The sequence below is a fragment of the Sorex fumeus genome, unplaced genomic scaffold, assembly GCF_029834395.1.
Source record: "Sorex fumeus unplaced genomic scaffold, SorFum_2.1 ptg000233l, whole genome shotgun sequence".
NCBI lineage: Eukaryota > Metazoa > Chordata > Mammalia > Eulipotyphla > Soricidae > Sorex > Sorex fumeus.
The window spans coordinates 2162850-2180099 of NW_026606290.1; the positions used below are offsets into that span (position 1 = coordinate 2162850).

Genomic DNA, 17250 nt, shown 5'->3' on the forward strand with positions numbered 1-17250 from the left:
ATAATAATATCATGATTGGTGAATTGGGTAAAAAGTCCTGATGACTCTAGTTCAGACCTCAGAAAACCAGAGCTGTGGCCGAGATTACAGCTCAGTGGTCGCCCACTTGCCTCGTTTGGGTGGGGCCCGGGGTTCCATCCCTGGCACCACATGGAGGAAAGGAAAGCAAGCCTAAGTATGGTCTTGGTGGACGTGGGCAAGGTTGTTTGTCCAGGCCTGCCCGAGGGCGGTTCAGGGCAGTTCCCTTTTCTGAGCATTTTCATGCAGGGCCTTCTCCTCCTCCAGGAGAGGAGGGGAAGCCCCCCAGGTAGCCTCCTTCCTTCCAGGCCCCCATAGCAGAAGTCAAGTGGGTTCAAAAGTAGCTCCCCCAAGCAGAATATTCCAGATGGGGGGGTGTTCAGGATGTGGAGTTGGCCTGGCCCAAGGCGTGTCCCAAGACCCCATTTTCCAGCACGCCTCTTTCACACAGACTGAAATGCCTTCTAAGTTATTTAAGATCCGTTTCATAAGCTTTTGCGTAAGCATCCACATCGTTCGTTTGGAATTCATTTTTAGCATTCTTCCACGAAAGCTGGTGGGTGAGTGACGATTTGTGGGTCCCAGGAAGATCAGTGTCGTGCTTGCCCCTCCTGGCGCTGAGGCGCATCTATATTAGGAAGCAGCACGCTGAGAGGGAGCGGAGTGAAACGGACTCCTTGATCGCTTGGTAACGTGGCTGCTTCCTCCGCAGCAGTGCTCCACGGGGGGGGGGTGGGGGGGGGTGGGGTGGGACACGACACTGCACTGACTTGCAGAGGCCCCCTCTTAGATCCTGGGGAAAGCCGCCCACCCAGGGCCGAGGCACATGTGAGACCCCTGGGCTCTTGCCCCAGCCCTGCGGGAAATGCAGGAAAAGGAAGAAGATGGCTTTGGAGACGGACTTCCCAGGACGGGAGGTTTGCCCCCTCCCACCTGGAAGGGGTGGTCAGCCGCAGAGTCGCCACCCGTGAAGCTAGGACTCCTCTGGGACGCAACCCTGTGAACACGTGACTGACCTGCTGCGTTGTTTCCATCTAAGCTGACTTGAGCTTGGGGTTCTTTTTGTTATGTCTTTGCAGCCACACCGCGGGGCTCGGGGTTTACTCCCAGCTCAGCGTTCAGGGGTCGCTCCTGGCGGGGATCAGACCCAGGTCAGCCGCATGCAGTGTGGGCCTGTGTTTGAGGGTTTTAGTTATTGCCAGAGCTGGAGCTCCTGCAGGGCAAGCACTCCCACGAGCCAGGTCCCTGGGGCCTCATGCACTAATTTTTGTGTAGTTTGCTTTGATGTTGGTTAGGGGGCCTGCCTGGCAGTGTGGGCACCCCGCCAGCACTACACCCGGCGGTGCTGGTGCCGAGGCCAAACCTGGCCCGGCCCTCCTCCCCGGGGCCGGTTCACAGGTCAGGGCTTCTGCAATGAACCGCGCAGCTGGGGGCGGGAGGCTGTGCAGACCTTCCTGGGAGCCGGTCCCCGGGCACCCTGGATTGATACTCCGGGAAGACCCAGAGCCAAGGGGGTCCCTGTCCATCTTTCCGCGTTGATCGGACGCCACGTGGATCTGTGTCCCTGGTGGGACCGATTCCTGCCGCGAGCCATCACGGACGCGGAGTGTCGCATCTGCGGACCGGGGCCAAGGTTGGTCTGGGCGGGAGAGCGGAGCGGGGTGGAGCCTCCCGGCCCCCAAGAGTTAACCGGGAGTGGGTGACGTCAGCCCCGGTCTTCCCGGCGCCCATTGGCTGGCGGCGGGGCGGGGGCGGGGCTCCGTGGGGTAAAAGGAAGGGGCGCCCGGCAGGTGCCCAGCGCGTCCCGCGAGCCCCGCTGCCGGCATGCTTTGCCTGTGCCTGTACGTGCTGCTGCCGGGGGAGGCGCAGACCGAGTTCCAGTGCTTCGAGTCCCGGGGTCTCCCGGCAGAGCTGAAGTCCATCTTCAAGCTCAGCGTGCTGGTCCCCTCGCAGGAGGTCTCCACCTACCGCCAGTGGAAGCAGGTCCGTGCGGCGGGGTGCCAGGGCGGGAAGGAGTGTCGGAAATGTGGGAGCCGTCCCCCCCAAATACACTCACCCGTGTCGTCTTGCGGCACGAGGGCTGTGGCTGTGTGCCAGGATGACCAGAGCTCGGGAAACTTCTCTGTAGGCTGTATCATTTGGGAAGGCACTGGGGGGCCAAGGGGTGAAATAGGAGAAGCACAGATTTAAGAAGGTGGGGAGCCGTCCAGCTGCGCTGGGCTGTTCTCAGAGCCAGGGGTGCATACAGGGTGGCCCCAGGGGGCTCCTGGCTGGAGCGGGGCTGCCAGTAGGACTTGGGGCTGGGTAGGACTTGGGGCTGGGGAACGCCTCTGCGTGTGGAATGAGGGGGGTGTGGGGTGACAACAGAAACCTTACCCTTTGAAAATGGGGGGACCCCCTGCGGTGTCAGGGCTCTCCCCTAAGGAGGTGCCTGGACTTTGCTTGACAACCGTTTCATCTCCCCAGAGTGAGGTGGGGGCCACTGGGGTGGGTGGGGAGGGGGCGACTGCTCACCCTCTGAAGGTGGTAGGCAGTGGACCCTGCAGTTGAGAGGCAGGAACCTGCGCTCTGAGAACCTGGAGCATGCAATGAGCTCCTCCTTGCCAGCGTCTTGGGGCACCCGCCCCGGAAGGCACGTGGGTGGGGGCGCCCCCTTCCCCACCTCCCCCTGTGGCGGGGCGCTCCCACTTCCGCTCATGCCCCAAGTTTCAGGGTGGCAGCCTGGCCCACTCAGCCGGAGTACGGCGTGGCCTCAGCCTCACAGTCCCACCATGCTTTGTTCTTGGGATCCTGACAAGTGACGGGACGCCTGTCCAAGTCTCAGAGAGAGGCAGGCGGCCGTAGAACCATGGAGATCAGACCTGTTGGGGTGCCAGCAATCTCACAAATTCCAAACGGGCTTGTCAGTAGAACGTCACCTGGTCTTGGCCGGAGAACGGTGCTGGCAGGGCTCTCCGAGAGCACTGGGATGGCGCAGCGTCTCCCTGAGCCTCTCAGCCCAGTTTTGGGGTGTGCCCCAGGCAGTCGTGACTCAGGGGTGCTCCCCACCTGGGGATTCCCCACAACTGTGGTAGCAGGATTCATGACCTTGGGTGAGCCGGATCACCTCTCTGAGCACTGGGGAGGACTCAGTGGCCACAGGGGTGCTCTGTGGAGGAGACAGGCTGCAGGGGCAGGGCTCTGCGGGGCCTCTGCGGCCTGCCTGAGAGCTGAGGTGCTCAGCCCTTAAGCACGTGTCCCCCTTGGCTCTACCCCCGTCTCCCGTCTGCCGATCTCCCCTGGTAGCGTTTCTGCCAAGCAGGCGTTGGCAGGGCCGCCCGTGCCACGCAGAGACACAGTCGCCAGCCTCAGGGCTTTGGGTGGGACCTGGAACTCCAGGGCTTGGCACCGGACAGTGCTGCAGGGGGCCAGGCAGCTGACCTGGCAGGCGGTGTCAGTCTCAGGAAAACCTGGAACGTGGAGGCGCCTGGCCTCCACCGCTGGCCGCAGTGTATGGGGCCTCCTGCAGCCGCCTTGGGCTCCAGCCTACACTTGCGAGCCCTGGGGAGGCTCTGGTGGGCAGTTTGGGTCGGGTCAGGAGCAGCGTCCTGGGCCCCTGGGGCCACTTTTGGTCCTAGATCCGCACAGGTGTGTCATGAAATTTGTCAAGAAAAGGTCGCCTTGCGCCCCGCAGACTGAACCTTGCTCCTGTCTTAACAGAAAATTGTCCAAGCTGGCGACAAAGACCTGGACGGGCAGCTGGACTTTGAGGAGTTTGTCCACTACCTCCAAGACCACGAGAAGAAGCTCCGGCTGGTGTTCAAGAGTTTGGACAAAAAGAACGATGGTGAGTGTCCCCTCTCGGGCCCACGGCTCCCAGGCCTCCCTGGCCTGGCTCCCCGCTCACCCCCCTGTCCCTTCCAGGGCGGATCGACGCACAAGAGATCATGCAGTCCCTGCGTGACCTGGGAGTCAAGATTTCCGAGCAGCAGGCAGAGAAAATACTCAGGAGGTGAGTGTCCAAGCCGGCCCCGAGTCCAGTCCAAGCCAGGTAGCAACAGGCCAGCTTTGGACTGCCTATGATCTCGCCTACAAACCTGACTTCTCTGGACTTAAGCTTTGGGCAGGGTGAAGGGGCGCGTGAACCGCCCTCCCCAGCGACCAGTGCCCTCTGCTTCCAGGTTGATGCCCAGGGAGGGGTTCCAAAGGGTAGCACCCCATGGGTGGGCTTCCTCCCTCAGGCAGGCAGCTGGACTTGGCACATCCTTTGTCCTGCGGCCCAGCAGCAGGGCACTCCCTGCAGGGCAGCTGGGGTCCGAAGGCTGACGGCCTTGACACATTCCAGACTCAGGAGTGAGCGTGGCGGACCTGAGTCCTTCCCTGGCACCCCCACCCAAAAATAAACTGGACCCAAAGCCACTGGCGGTGGGGCCCATGACTGATGTGCTGGCCCCTGGTGGCTGGGAGTCGGGGGCACCCGCCACTACCTACCTCTGTGTCTGTGCTGTGTGCTCCCTGACTGCGGGGGTGGGGCACCGTGTATCTGAGCTCTGTGCTTCTCCGGCCACTGAGGGGTGCCATGCTTATGCTGTGCATTCCTGGGCCACTTGCCGGACACTACACATCCGCGCTGCGTTCCCCTGCCTCAGAAGCTCTGTGTAGCTATGTTGTGCGCTCCCCGGCCACTCGGAGGCGCTGTGTATCTCTGCTATGTGCTCCCCGGCCACTGGGGGCGCTGTGCATCTATGCTGTGTGCTCCCCAGCCACCGGGGGGCGCTCTGCCTCGTGCTGTGTGTTTGCCTCTCTTAACTGCTGCTCAAGCACTTACTCGTGTTGTTTCTCCTCTCTCCTCTGCATCCTCCTTTGTCTGTCTGTCAGAATACGGACGGGCCATTTCTGGGGCCCTGTCACCTAGTAAGTATCCGCGGCCACCTCTTGGTCTGTACCTGATTGGCATGGGGTTCCGGGGGGCGCCAGCATTCTGTTCCTGTGCACCGTGGAGGGTGGCCGCTTGGCCTTCCCTCCTGGGGGGGGCAGAGGTGCCCTCTGGACTCTCCAGGAGCAGGGGCAGCGCGCACTGACCGCAGCCCCGTCTGTCCCGCAGCATGGACAAAAACGGCACAATGACCATCGACTGGAATGAGTGGCGTGACTACCACCTCCTGCACCCCGTGGAGAACATCCCCGAGATCATCCTGTACTGGAAGCACTCCACGGTGAGCCGCACAGGCCCCGTGCCCTGCTGGGCCTGCCGCATCCCTTTGTCAGAAGCACGGGACGGGGAGGCGGGGGCAGGGGTGCTGCACTGATAGGGTCAGGCTTGGCATGCTGAGACCCCAGGTTCCGTATATCCAGCCCCCAAAAACAAAATGAAAAATGAGGGACTGGCGATAGGCGGGGCTTGCAGTGATGGCCTTGAGCACTACTGGCCCTGGTTTGGTGTCCAGCACATCTGGTCTCAAGCCCCACCAGGAGTGAATCCTGAGCCAGGGCCCAGAGGACTCCCCAAGCACCCCTGGGTGTGGCCCAACCCCACCCCCAAAATTGGGCTGTTCCTTGAACAGGAAAGAGAAGAGAAATTGCCTCAATAGTTGACGGGCTGGAGTGATAGCACAGCAGTAAGGCATTTGCCTTGCATGCAGCCAGCCTGGCCGACCCAAGTTCGATTCCTTGGCCCCTCTCGGAGAGCCCGGCAAGCTACCAAGAGTATCTCACCCCCACGGCAAAGCCTGGAAAGCTCTCCATGATGTATTCGATATGCCAAACACAGTAACAACAAAGTCTCACAATGGAGATGTTACTGGGTCTGCTCGAGCAAATCAAAGAACAATGGGAGGACAGTGGCAGTGACAGCTAGTTGATACCGCCCGGCCCTCCCCAAGCCCAGTTCATGTTTGCGTGGGTTCCTGCAGAGCTCACTGGGGGTGGCATTGTGGGGCTTTGAGGGTTTTTTTTCTTTTTGAGGTTTGGTGGTGGCGGTGCTTGAGGGCCCAGGCGGTGCCAGGGATTGAACCCTGGGCTCCCCCGTGCAGAGTGCAGGCTCTTGCCCCTGCGTCGTCATGCCAGCCCTCAAGCCCTCAGTTGGCTCCTACCCAGCCTGTCCCTGTAGGACCGGGGCTCAGAGGTGCTCCGCCTCGACCCTTGCAGTGCCCAGTCTCACCCTGTGTGTGTGTTTGGGGCGGGGGGGGGGGGGCGCCTGTGTGGCAAGCTGGCAGGGGTGGGACCTGGAACCCAGCAAGCTGCCTGCCAGCCAGCCAGCGGCCAGGACAGGCCTGACGCAAGCATCGCCCCTTCTCGTGTTTGCTGAGGCCTGACCTTCTGTCCCACCGGTGTGATCCGGTTCCAGACCAGCTCTCGGACCTGTGGCACCTGGCCCTTGGCTTGAAGTGTGGCCCAATACTGCATGCGCACTTCTCGCGGGAGCTCCCAGGTTACGTAACTGCCTCCTCCCAGCTGGACTGTGCTCAGAACCCCCAGCAGGGATCAAAGTCCTTGGTCCGCACCATGGCGGGCCCTGAGGACGGCTCCGGGCCGGCCGCTGCCCCCAGTGCCGGGCGCCTGCCTGGCACCTAGGTCATCTCAGTTGTCTTCCCCCAGATCTTCGATGTGGGCGAGAATCTGACCGTCCCCGATGAGTTCACGGTGGAGGAGAGGCAGACGGGCATGTGGTGGAGACACCTTGTGGCCGGCGGCGGGGCGGGGGCCGTGTCCAGGACCTGCACGGCCCCGCTGGACAGGCTGAAAGTGCTCATGCAGGTACGGTGGCTCCCCCGTGTAGCCCAGTCAGGTCAGCAGGAGACATTAGATCCAGGCCCAGGTGACCTTTAGCTCCAGGCTGATGTCATTGTATCCGGGACACCCACACCGGATCCGTCACAAGGCCACTGTGCCGGCAGGGCAGGCCAGGGCAGGCAGGCGGGGTGGGAAGCTGGTTCCTTCCATGCATCTGCCCGGGCTGGCTGGGCTTTGGGGACACCTGACTGTCCACGCCCCAGCGTCAAGGACAGCTTGTGGTTCCAAGAAAAGGGCTTCAGGCGGGAATGGGGACCTGGGTCCTCTCCACCCCACTGGGTGGCCTTGAACTGTTATTCCACCTCCAGGCTTTTGTTTGGGGCCACACCCTGGTCACATGACCTGGATCCAACAGGACCTCCCACTCGAGCACCCTCAACTCAGCCTCCTGACCCGAGCACCCTTAACTCAGCCCTCCCACCGCACCTGAGCACCCTTGACTCCGCCCTCGCCCTCGGCCCACACAGTGATGTTTCCCCTTAGTCCCCAGGGAAGTGGCAGAGATCGGGTTGGCCTGTGCGGAAGGGCAGACTATCTGTAGGAGACTTCAGACATCCCGGGTGCTGGTAGCAGAGACCCCACCCTGGGCAGTGGGTTCGGGATTCTGGGAGCAGATCAGGCATGCTCCTCATGTGTACTCGAGCATGTGTTTGAAATGCTCCGCGAGAAGAACGCCCTTTATTTTGTGCAGTGTTGGAATTAAGCTCGGGGCCTCATCCACACGAATCACGGGCGTCTCCACTGGCAGTGCGGAGTGCCCGGCCCATCTCAGCAGTGCCCCACAGCCAGCCGCTCCCCACCCACCAGCCACTGGCGTGGTCTGCCGGGGGACCCCCACAGCGACACCTACTGGTGTCAGGCCCCTTGGTGCTGGATTCAAACTCAGCCCTGTGCTTGCAGCCCACAGCCAGCCCCCAGCCCCTCAGCCTTTCTGTTCGGCCCTATGGCCTTTGGGCCAGGCTAGCAGTGTTCGGGGCTCACCGGGGCCCTGGGCACAGGGATCACTCTGGTGGGGCTGGGGATTGAATCCAGGTTGACTGCATTCAAGTCAGGCACATTACCTGCTCTATTAGCTCTTTGTCGGAGAGCCCAGCAAGCTACCGAGAGTATTCGATATGCCAGACACAGTAACAAAGTCCCCAATGGAGACGTTACTGGGCCCGCTCGAGCAAATCGACGATCAACGGGAGGGCCTTTACCTTTAATATATATATATGTTAAAAATTCCATGGGCGAGGGGGCTGGAGCAATAGCACAGCGGGTAGGGTGTTTGCCTTGCACGCGGCTGACCCGGGTACGATTCCCAGCATCCCATATGGTCCCCCGAGCACCACCAGGAGTGCAAAGCCAGGAGTAACCCCTGAGCATCGCCGGGTGTGATCCAAAAAGCAAAAAAAAAAAAAAAAAAAAAAAATTCCATGGGCGAGAAATTTTCTGGCAATACAGAGGGTGCGGCGCCTGCCCTGCATGCAGCCAACTCCAGTCCCAGTGCCCAACACCTGTATGGGCCCGTGAGCACAGAGCCAGGAGTCGCCCCTGAGCACCTCTGGACGTGTCTTCTTCTGCCCCTCCGCCCCATAAAGTGGGTCTTGGCGCGGCTGGCACAGCGCCCTCAGCCCCACAGTGTCTGCGGTCAGCGGGCAGCTGCCGTCTGCAGCCCTGTGTCCTCTGTCCCTCTTGCAGGTCCACGCCTCCCGCAGCAACAACATGTGCATCGTGGGCGGCTTCACGCAGATGGTCCGCGAGGGCGGTGCCAAGTCCCTCTGGCGGGGCAATGGCATCAATGTGCTCAAGATCGCGCCCGAGTCAGCCATCAAGTTCATGGCCTACGAGCAGGTGAGCGCCGCTGCCCCAGGCCCATTGCCAGAGCGTCTCCCCAGCCGGGGGCCCCCCAGTACCCCTGAGCCGTTGCCTGACGTCCATGGTGGGGCCAGGCCTGGTCTTGTTTCCCGGCACCCGGCTGAGGCCAGCTCACAGGCTCTCCGTTTCAGATCAAGCGGCTCGTGGGCAGTGACCAGGAGACCCTGAGGCTCCACGAGCGGCTGGTGGCCGGCTCCTTGGCGGGGGCCATCGCCCAGAGCACCATCTACCCCATGGAGGTGAGGTTCGGGCCCGCGGGCCGGCGGCTAGGGGGAGGGGAGTGGGCATGGGGCCAGGCCTGAGCTCATCCTTGCCGCGCCCCAGGTTCTGAAGACCCGGATGGCCCTGCGGAAGACCGGCCAGTACTCAGGCATGCTGGACTGTGCGAGGAAGATCATGGCCAAGGAGGGGATGACGGCCTTCTACAAGGGCTATGTGCCCAACATGCTGGGCATCATCCCCTACGCTGGCATCGACCTGGCCGTGTACGAGGTGAGTGGGTTGGGGCGGACGCCCCGGGGGCTCCCCTTACCCCCACCCCCATCCTCAGCTGTCGGGGAAGAGGGTCTGCCCCCCACTGAAGTGTGTCCACGGGAGCAGAAACAAAAGCCTAGCTCCAGCTGGCCCCGCCTGGACCGCCCCAGCCCAATGACCGGGTTCCCTTGGGGACGCAGTGCTGGTGGCCGGGACCTCACCTCTGCCCCGCCCCCCAGACGCTCAAGAACGCCTGGCTGCAGCGCTACGCCGTCAACAGCGCCGACCCGGGAGTGTTCGTGCTGCTGGCCTGCGGCACCATGTCCAGCACCTGCGGCCAGCTGGCCAGCTACCCTCTGGCCCTGGTCAGGACCCGGATGCAGGCTCAAGGTAAGGCCCCCCCGCCCCGCCTGGCCCCGCACCCGGCTTGGGGTCCCGGGAGAGGCAGGCAGGGCTCTGACAGGTGCCCGTCTCCGCAGCGTCCATCGAGGGCGCCCCCGAAGTGACCATGAGCAGCCTCTTCAAGCAGATCCTGCGGACCGAGGGGGCCTTTGGCCTGTACCGGGGACTCGCCCCCAACTTCATGAAGGTCATCCCGGCCGTGAGCATCAGCTACGTGGTGTACGAGAACCTGAAGATCACCCTGGGCGTGCAGTCGCGGTGACGCGCCGGCCCCGGAAGTGGAGCATCTCATTCTGTGAATGTGCCAACACTACGCTGCCGTGCAACCGGGAGGACGCGGGCCCGGCCCTCTGCCTGCGCCCTCGCCGCTCCCCTCCTGGCCGCTTGTGCCCCACCCCCATCCCAAGGCTGTCCGGGGAAAGGGGGCCGCCTGACTTCCATGCTCCCCCTCATCTGAGCTTGGCAGCAGGTGGAGACCTAGGGGTGGCGGGGGGCCCGGCTGCCCGGAAGGCAGGGTGCCGGGACCTCACATGGGCCTGTCCCAGCGCAGAACCGGCCTGACCCAGCTCAGGCAGGGAGGCCGGGGGACAGCGGACAGGGCATGCGGCCCCGTGCCTGGGTTCCTGGCAAGAGAAGGGGGCGAGGGGCCTTAATTCCATGGTGCCAGGAAGAGTTTCATTCTGCAAGTCTGGCCGCCAAGCGTGTGGGCTCCGCGCTGCGGTGGGGGGGCAGCAGGCGGCCGCGGCCACCCAGGGGCCCAGCCCACTGGCCCACCCGGCCCAGGGCCGCCTCACATTCCACCACGCAGCCGACCTCTGCTTGGAGCCTATTTATTTCATATTTATTTGAACAGAGTTACGTCCTAACTATTTTTATAGATTTGTTTAATAGCCTTGTCATTTTCAAGCTCGTTTTTTATTCATATTTATGTTTGTGCTTGATTACGCCTTCCCAGCACCTGTGGGGTGGGGGGTGCCAGGCCCTGGTCTGTCCAGAGAAGGCGTGGGTGTGCCCCAGGACCCAGCGGGGAAGTGGGGCAGGGTCGCACCCCGGCCAGCGAGGTGGGGCCATCAGCCTGGGGGACACTTTGTCTGCGGTTCACCAGGCCTGGGGTGGCATCACTGCGGCAGGGGTGACGCCAGCCCCCACCCCCTCCCCTGCCGGCCGCCTGCTGACCCCGTGACCCTGCTGAGGTGGGGTGTGATGCACACAGACCCAAACAGAACTGGAATTTGTGCAAACGGATGAAGACTTGGAAACAATCTCGAACAGCTTCAATAAAGTTTCAAAACTGAGCCTGCAGCCGGCCTGGTCTGGGCTTGGCTGGGGAAGGGGACGTGGGGGTGCGGGGCACAGGGGAGAAGACCCCGTTTTTCTCTCAGATGAAGAGGGGGCACAAGGCCAGGGAGATGCTCAAGGCCTGGTTATGTGCTGTCCATGGGGAGACCCCGGGCATCCCTGCTCGCCTGTCCCTGCCTCCCCGGACAGGGTGGTCCCATCCTGTCCAGGCTGCCTGCTGTCCACCACTGCTGTCCAGTGGCGGTCTCCATCATCATCCCCATAGGAGGGGGGTGCCTACGCAGCCCAAAGTGGCAGCCTGGGGAGGGCCCTTGGGGTCTCCTGTTCCTTCCCTGTCGGCGGCCCCTTGGTGCTGCCTGACCCCAGCCTGCAGTCCTCAGCTTTCCTTCTGTGAGGGTCAGCGGCCGGCCCAGGTCCTGGGTGAGGTTGGTTAACGGGAGGGGGCAGCGTGGGGCTTGTAGGGTTCCTCAGAGCTGCTGGGCAGCGGGCCCCTCCTCCCAGAGGGTCTCCCCTCAAGCACTGGGTCTTAGGGGAAAGTCCGGCGCCCACCCTGGGAGATCTGAGAGCACTGGATGCAGCGGGAGGCTGAGACTGGCCTGGGGCCAGTGGCAGCCGTCTCTGAGCCTTGGGCCCGTCCGTTAGAGGGGAGGCTGGCGGGGCTGGGGGGTTCTCAGGGGGCCCTTCCCAGTCCAGGGTTCCACTCGCTTCCCCTGGGGTCTCCTAGCTGCAGGGTGTGGAGGCAGGGAAGGAGACAGCCCTGCTCCAGCCTGAGTCCGGGGTGCCCTGCCCCCCCCCGCAGTGTAGGGGAGACGGGAGGCCCCTGGTAGAGCATGAAATGGGCTCGGGGGAGGGGGGCAGAGGAGGGACGGGGCCACCTGGGCCGGCCTCCCCACCTGCCTCAGGCCTGGCCCTGCTGCTTCCCAGGTCAGGAGGCCACAACCTGTGGAGGTGAACTGATATTTACAGTCCTACTAAAGGATGCAGCTGCCTATGCACAGCGCCACAGGGTTGCGGCCCTAAGTGATAAAAAGGGAGCAGGGGGTACTGGGGGGGGGCCTTTCCCACCCTATGGGTCAAGCCCATGAGGAAGTTGATTCAGGGTGTAATTCTGGAACTGGCCGCAGGGTGGCAGCACCTGGTTTGGCGCCACCCCGCAAGGGCTTCCCATCCCCTACCGCCCTCTGGTGGTGATGGAAAAGCATTTCCAGAGCCCCCGGGGAAACTGAGGCAGGAGTAAGCTCTGAGCACCTCCAGCTTTCCTGCCTGAAGCCCCAGCTCCATCCCTGGCACCACCAGCAGCCAGTCCCTAAGCAGAAGCAGGAGTAGTAGCCCCCAAACAACCAACAAAGCTAGCCTGGTCTTCAGGACTAGAAACCCACTGCACACTATACCCGTTTGGCAGATGAGGAAACTGAGGCTCAAGCATTGCCCCTCCAGAGTCCCCGTGTCTGTCTGCATGCCTGGTGCCAAGGTGATGAGACAGAGCCAGCTGAGCCCCAACACTTATTTGCCTGAGAGAGGTGGTCACCTCCAGCCACCTGGCTCCATGGCCCGCTGCAGTTGCTTACTGCGCCCCCACGTGGGCAGAGCCGCATACTACACCCACATAGGCAAAGCTGCTCACTGAGCCCCCCTCTGGCCAGAGCTGCACACTGCACTGCCTGCACAGAAACACATCGCACCCCCGCCTGGGTTGCCACCTCTGCTTTATTGTGTCACAGTCCGGGGCTCTCCGGAGGAGTGGGGGGCAGCGGGGAGGGCTCCTGCCCGTGTCTGAGGGAGCTGAGTCCTGGGAGAGTCGGCACAGAGCAGGGCTCCAGGGCAAGAGGTGCTAGGGACGAAGTGACCCTCCAAGACGGTCCGGGAGGCCCAGGAGGGAAAGTGGAGCCTGATTCCGCTTCCCCGGGCCCACCAGCACCAGAGCCGGAAAAGCTGGGGAGTGGGGCAGGGGGCGAGCGAGCTCCTGACACCATGCAGTGCCCCCTGGCCCTGCCCTGTTGCGGCAGTGAGTTTCTCCGTGGCCACGTGGCCCAGCTTGCGGCTCAGTCCCCGGGGGCCTGTGCGATGGCCTTCTCCACCCGCCGGTACCAGGGCTGGATGCGTGAGTGTCGCATCAGGTCGTCAAAGGCCTCCAGGCCCTCCATCACCCGCAGCACGCCATACACCGCCTGGGGACAGAGCGGCACCGCCCATCACCCACCTGTGGGACCCACTGGTGCTGAGTGCAGCTGTGAAGCATGTGTGTGTGTGTGTGTGCGTGCGTGTAGGTATAAGCATGCATGTGTGCACACATATACATATATGCTGTGTGTGTGCACACGCCTGCACATGCCTGTGTATGTTGTGCATGTGCGTACTGTGTGCATACTGTGTGTACATATGTATGTGTATTGCGTGTGCACGTGTGCTGTGCACGTGTGTGCATATGTATGACCATGTGTGTCTGCTGTGTGTACGTGAATGTGTGCATGTGCGCATGCGTGAGTGTGCTGTGTGTGTGCTGTGTGCATGTGTGTGTGCCGTGCTGTTTGTGCACAAGTGCATGTGTGTATACAAGCAGACATGTACTATGTGTGCACATGTATCTGCTGTGCGTGCACGTGTGGATAGCATGCATGTATGTGTACGCTGTGTGCGTGTGTGTGCTCTGTGTGTGCGTGCACCCAGGGGGCTTGTTGGTCCTCTCGCCCCTCTCTAGGCACGAGCATACCTTGTTCCCTCGAGGACACTTGGGCTGAGCCCCAGGCCCAACGGTATGATCCACCCCGAACGCTGGATCCCAGGAACGCAGTAGGGCTGGGGTGCGGCCCAGCGGCCACATACATGAGCGTCTATCCCGCTAAGGCAGGCACCGAAGCCAGATGAGGTGCCACCCACTAACTTCGGCAGGGCCCGGGCCCACCCGAAGCTGAAACCAAGAGCACGAGCAGGGAGGGCCTGAGCTCGTGAACATTCCCACCCGAGCCCTGGATCCAGCTGTACCTGAAGCCGGCCCTTCCCTGAACCTGACGAGGACCCAGACGGCCCGGCCCACACGGCAGAGCGGGTGACGCCGTGGCCAGGCTCCCCTGCCCGGTCCCCACACTCACCAGGTCGGCCAGGTTCGGCTTCTGGCCCCCCATGAAGGGCCGGTCTTTGCCCACTGCCGCCACCCACTTGTCGGCCGCCTCGTAGAGGTCCTCGCGCACGTCGTCCCGCAGGTGGTGCCTGCAGGGTGGGGCGTCAGGGGAGCCACAAGCCAGGGACAGGATTCGGGGCGCTCAAGCCAGAGCTCGCTGACCCCCACCCAGGGCCACGGCGGCGCTCACCTGCTTTTGAGCCGCTTGCTGATGAGGTACATGGCGGCGGCGCCCAGGTACTTGGCCATGGCACCCTCCAGCGCCCCGAAGCGGCCCTCCTTCACGATGTAGTCGAAGGACGCCAGCGCCTCGGCCGGTGTGCGGTACACGTTGGGGGAAATCAGGTGCACCAGCCAGTCATCCGCCCACTGCCGCCACTTCATCTCCTCCCTGCGGCCAGGGGGCGCCGCTGAGGCCACCAGGTCCTGCCCTGCCCCCCCCCCCCACAGCCCACACCCACACCGCTCCCGGCAGTCAGACCCCCTGACTTATCACACCCCTCCCAAGAACCAGGTTACCCACACCCCCCCACCCCTCCCAGCAGCCAGTCCCCCTGTCTCATCACACCCCTCCTGACAGCCAGGCCCCCCACCCCTCCCAATAGCCAGGGCCCCGCCCCCCACACCCCTCCCGGCAGCCAGGCCCGGTCCCGTCCACTCACGTGCGGGCCTCCTTCCCACCATACATGCGCTGGGCCTCCCGCTCGTCCAGCATGAGCCAGTACTTGTTGCAGAACTCAGTCACCTCCTTGCCCTGCTCATTAGTGGCCTTCATGGGGGGGTAGTAGCTAATGACGTCTTCCAGGGGCTGCCTTTAGGGGACACCCAGACACACTCACCCACTGCCCTTCCCCGCCCGACAGCCCACCCTGGGACGAGGGGGCTGGAGGGGGGGGGGGCACTGTCCTCAAGGGAGGAGCATGGAAAGGGGTGTGGGAGGGACATGCAGATCCGGAAATGCCGGCAGCAGTGCCCAGCTCCGAGAAAGCGGGCAGAGGCCAGTCAAGGCCGCAGGCCCCTTACCCTGACACCAGGTAGGTCCCCAGGGCGCTGATGATGACCGAGGAGTCGTTCAGCTGTTGCTGGAGGGGGAGAGGTTGGTCAGCCCAGAAGCCCCTGACCTCGCGCTGGATCTCGGGGCTTCAGCAGGGCCTTTGGCGGAAGCCAAAGCTAGTGAGATCAGGCCTTGTGTTTCCAATTCCGGGCAGTCCCCTGCACACCCATTGAGTAAACGCCTCTCTGTGGCACAAGACAGAAGCACAGAGAGGTCCAGGGACGGTTCCGTGAGCCACGCAGCCTCACCCTGAGAAGCCCGGGGATTGAGTGGTCCACTCCAGCCTCCCACAGCCTCACCCCTGCACCACTCTGATTTCAGACACAGAGCTGAGGCAGGAGGGGTGGGAGGGAACTCCACCCTCCTTCCCCTTTGACCCCGTTATGGTTTGGAGTTCAGACGGTTAAGGGAAGAGTCTAGATTTATTGAGGACGAACTGTATGCAGTGACGCTGATCTCACACAACCAAGGCTACTGAGCAGGGCCCCACCCGAAGTGCACGGCACGACCCAGGCGGCGGGACGGGGCAGGGGCATCTGGAGGCTCACCAAGCGGTCCCCTTCCTGCGCCACCAGGATAGGCACTTTGCGGTAGGAGGAGAACTTGATCTCGGTCCTGCGCACGGGGTTCACCTCCACCACCTCGTAGGGCAGCGCGTGGAAGTCCAGGAAGGCGCGGACCTTGCTACAGAAGGGACAGGTCTTGTACTGGTACAGGGTCAGCTGTAGGCGGCCGGACAGGGAAAGCTGCGGGTGGGAGAAGGGGGCGGAGTCTGAGGCCCCGCCCCGGGAACCCAGATTCCCTGCCAGGTCCCCCGCCTGGAGGACCAGTACCGGGGGACAGAGGATGGCTGGCCAAGGGCCCTGGACAGTCCAGGCTCTAGCCCCTGTCCGGGTCTCGGCTCAGCGCTTCCCGGAGGCCCCACCGACGCAAAGCGCCGGTTTCCACCGGGTGTGCCCAGCCAGCCCCGGGGATTCGAGGAAACGTTCCCGACTAATCAGCCCATCGCCTTGGCGCTTGCCAGAGTGAAGTCCAGCTGCACCTCCCAAATGGGTGGTGGCCGCGCCCGACCCTGGGATCAGGCAGGAGTGCCAGGAACAGTCCTGGGGGGAGGGCACACTCCTAGGTGAAAGCCACAGCTGCAGGAGGGGAAACTGAGGCTGGGCAGACAGCTGCGAGGAACGCCCCCTCCGCGTCGCGTGCGTGTTCTGCGCCTTCCCATCCAGGAAGACACCTAAGAACCGGGTCGGGGCGACGGTCCAAGCGGGCCAGGGCAGCTGCCTCGCACGTGGCCGGCCCGGGCTCCATCCCCTCTCCCCCCCGCACCCCGCAGCGTCCCCACCGAGCCGCGCCGGAAGTGACCCCTGAGCCCCGAGCCCTGCAGGAGTCGGCCCCGGGTGTGGACCACCCACCCCTGCAGAAGAAGCCGGCGAAGAGCACGCGGATCCGAAACCCGGCCACCTCCCCAAGGTCACGGGCGCGCGCGCGCGGAAGGGGACTGGGCCGGCCCCGCCGATGCCCGCCCGGGAGGCCTCAGCCCGGGGTCGGGGACGGCCCGCACTCACCTGCGCGGCAAGACGCTCGGCTCGGAGGTCCTGGGCGTGCAGGTGCCCCCGCGCCGTGTGGTACAGCCCCAGGGCGCCCCCCAGGGCCAGCGCCGCCGCCCCCAGGAGCCGCGGGCTCCCCTTGCGGGCGGCGGCGGCGGAGGCGGCGGGGTCCGGGCCTCCCGCCGCTCCCGCCAGGCCGGCCCGGCCCGGCGCGGGGAGCCCCGGCGGGGGGCGGCTGCCCAGCCTCCAGGCCAGCGAGCGGCCGGCCGGCCACAGCGCCCGTACGGCTCGGGCCATGGCCACTCTGCACCGGCGCCGCGGGCGGGCGCGCGAAACCGAGAAGACGCGCGCGCGCACGCCCGCCTTAAAGGGCCCGGCCGCGGTTGCCAGGGGCGACGCTGACGCCGAGCGGGGAGGTCGGTCTCCCGGGAAAAAGGCGTGCGAGCAGCCCCAGCCCGGCTTCGGACCCCGGTCCGAGCTGCGCCCAAGTCCTCCCGGGCTGTCCGGAAGTCCTTCGATGTCTCTGACTTCTGACCCCGGGGAGGTGACCGGCGCGGGGGGGACCCGGGCCGCGGAGCCGCGGCGTGGCCCAGGGTGTGTGTGTGACTAGTAAACGTCGACTCATCAGCCCACCAAGAGACTGAAGTGTCCGGGGAAGGTCCCGGCTTCGGATCCTTGACGGCCGCGGAAAGGGTGAGCGCCTGCGG

At 63.8% G+C, this 17250-nt stretch overlaps 2 protein-coding genes across 7 annotated transcripts in view; one reads left to right on the forward strand and one right to left on the reverse strand.

Moving 5' to 3' along the window:
• The window catches only part of SLC25A25 (solute carrier family 25 member 25), a 34832-nt gene extending 24012 nt beyond the window's left edge, over nt 1-10820 (forward strand). For 2 of the 6 annotated variants that reach the window (XM_056108794.1, XM_056108797.1), the window contains exons 2-10: nt 3718-3844; nt 3922-4009; nt 5102-5213; nt 6595-6753; nt 8473-8625; nt 8781-8888; nt 8974-9141; nt 9363-9513; nt 9603-10820. In XM_056108794.1, the coding sequence (XP_055964769.1) occupies nt 3718-3844; nt 3922-4009; nt 5102-5213; nt 6595-6753; nt 8473-8625; nt 8781-8888; nt 8974-9141; nt 9363-9513; nt 9603-9787 (1251 nt within the window). In that variant the 3' untranslated portion in view covers nt 9788-10820. Of the gene's footprint in view, nt 1-1841; nt 2002-3717; nt 3845-3921; nt 4010-4875; nt 4912-5101; nt 5214-6594; nt 6754-8472; nt 8626-8780; nt 8889-8973; nt 9142-9362; nt 9514-9602 lie in introns of those variants that run through there. The other 4 variants (XM_056108798.1, XM_056108793.1, XM_056108795.1 and 1 more) reach the window with 4 other exon arrangements.
• A 1741-nt stretch (nt 10821-12561) lies between these two features.
• PTGES2 (prostaglandin E synthase 2) lies at nt 12562-16855 on the reverse strand. The gene is made up of 7 exons (XM_056108811.1): nt 16562-16855; nt 15545-15742; nt 14966-15024; nt 14605-14754; nt 14133-14333; nt 13914-14031; nt 12562-12992 (listed from the first exon to the last, which is right to left on the reverse strand). The coding sequence occupies exons 1-7, from the start codon at nt 16838-16840 to the stop codon at nt 12867-12869; spliced, it is 1131 nt and encodes a 376-aa protein (XP_055964786.1). The 5' UTR covers nt 16841-16855; the 3' UTR covers nt 12562-12866.
• Nucleotides 16856-17250: the final 395 nt, after the last annotated feature.

Bases quoted from the DNA above. Each gene is read 5' to 3' on its own strand.
- PTGES2 (XM_056108811.1), bottom strand. From the start codon at position 16,840: ATGGCCCGAGCCGTACGGGCGCTGTGGCCGGCCGGCCGCTCGCTGGCC. The intron at 15,025-15,544 runs GTGAGCCTCCAG...CTCCCCCTCCAG, and splicing joins CGCAGGAAGGGGACCGCTTG to CAACAGCTGAACGACTCCTC. The intron at 14,334-14,604 runs GTGAGTGGACGG...CCCTGGCCGCAG, and splicing joins GGTGGGAAGGAGGCCCGCAC to GGAGGAGATGAAGTGGCGGC.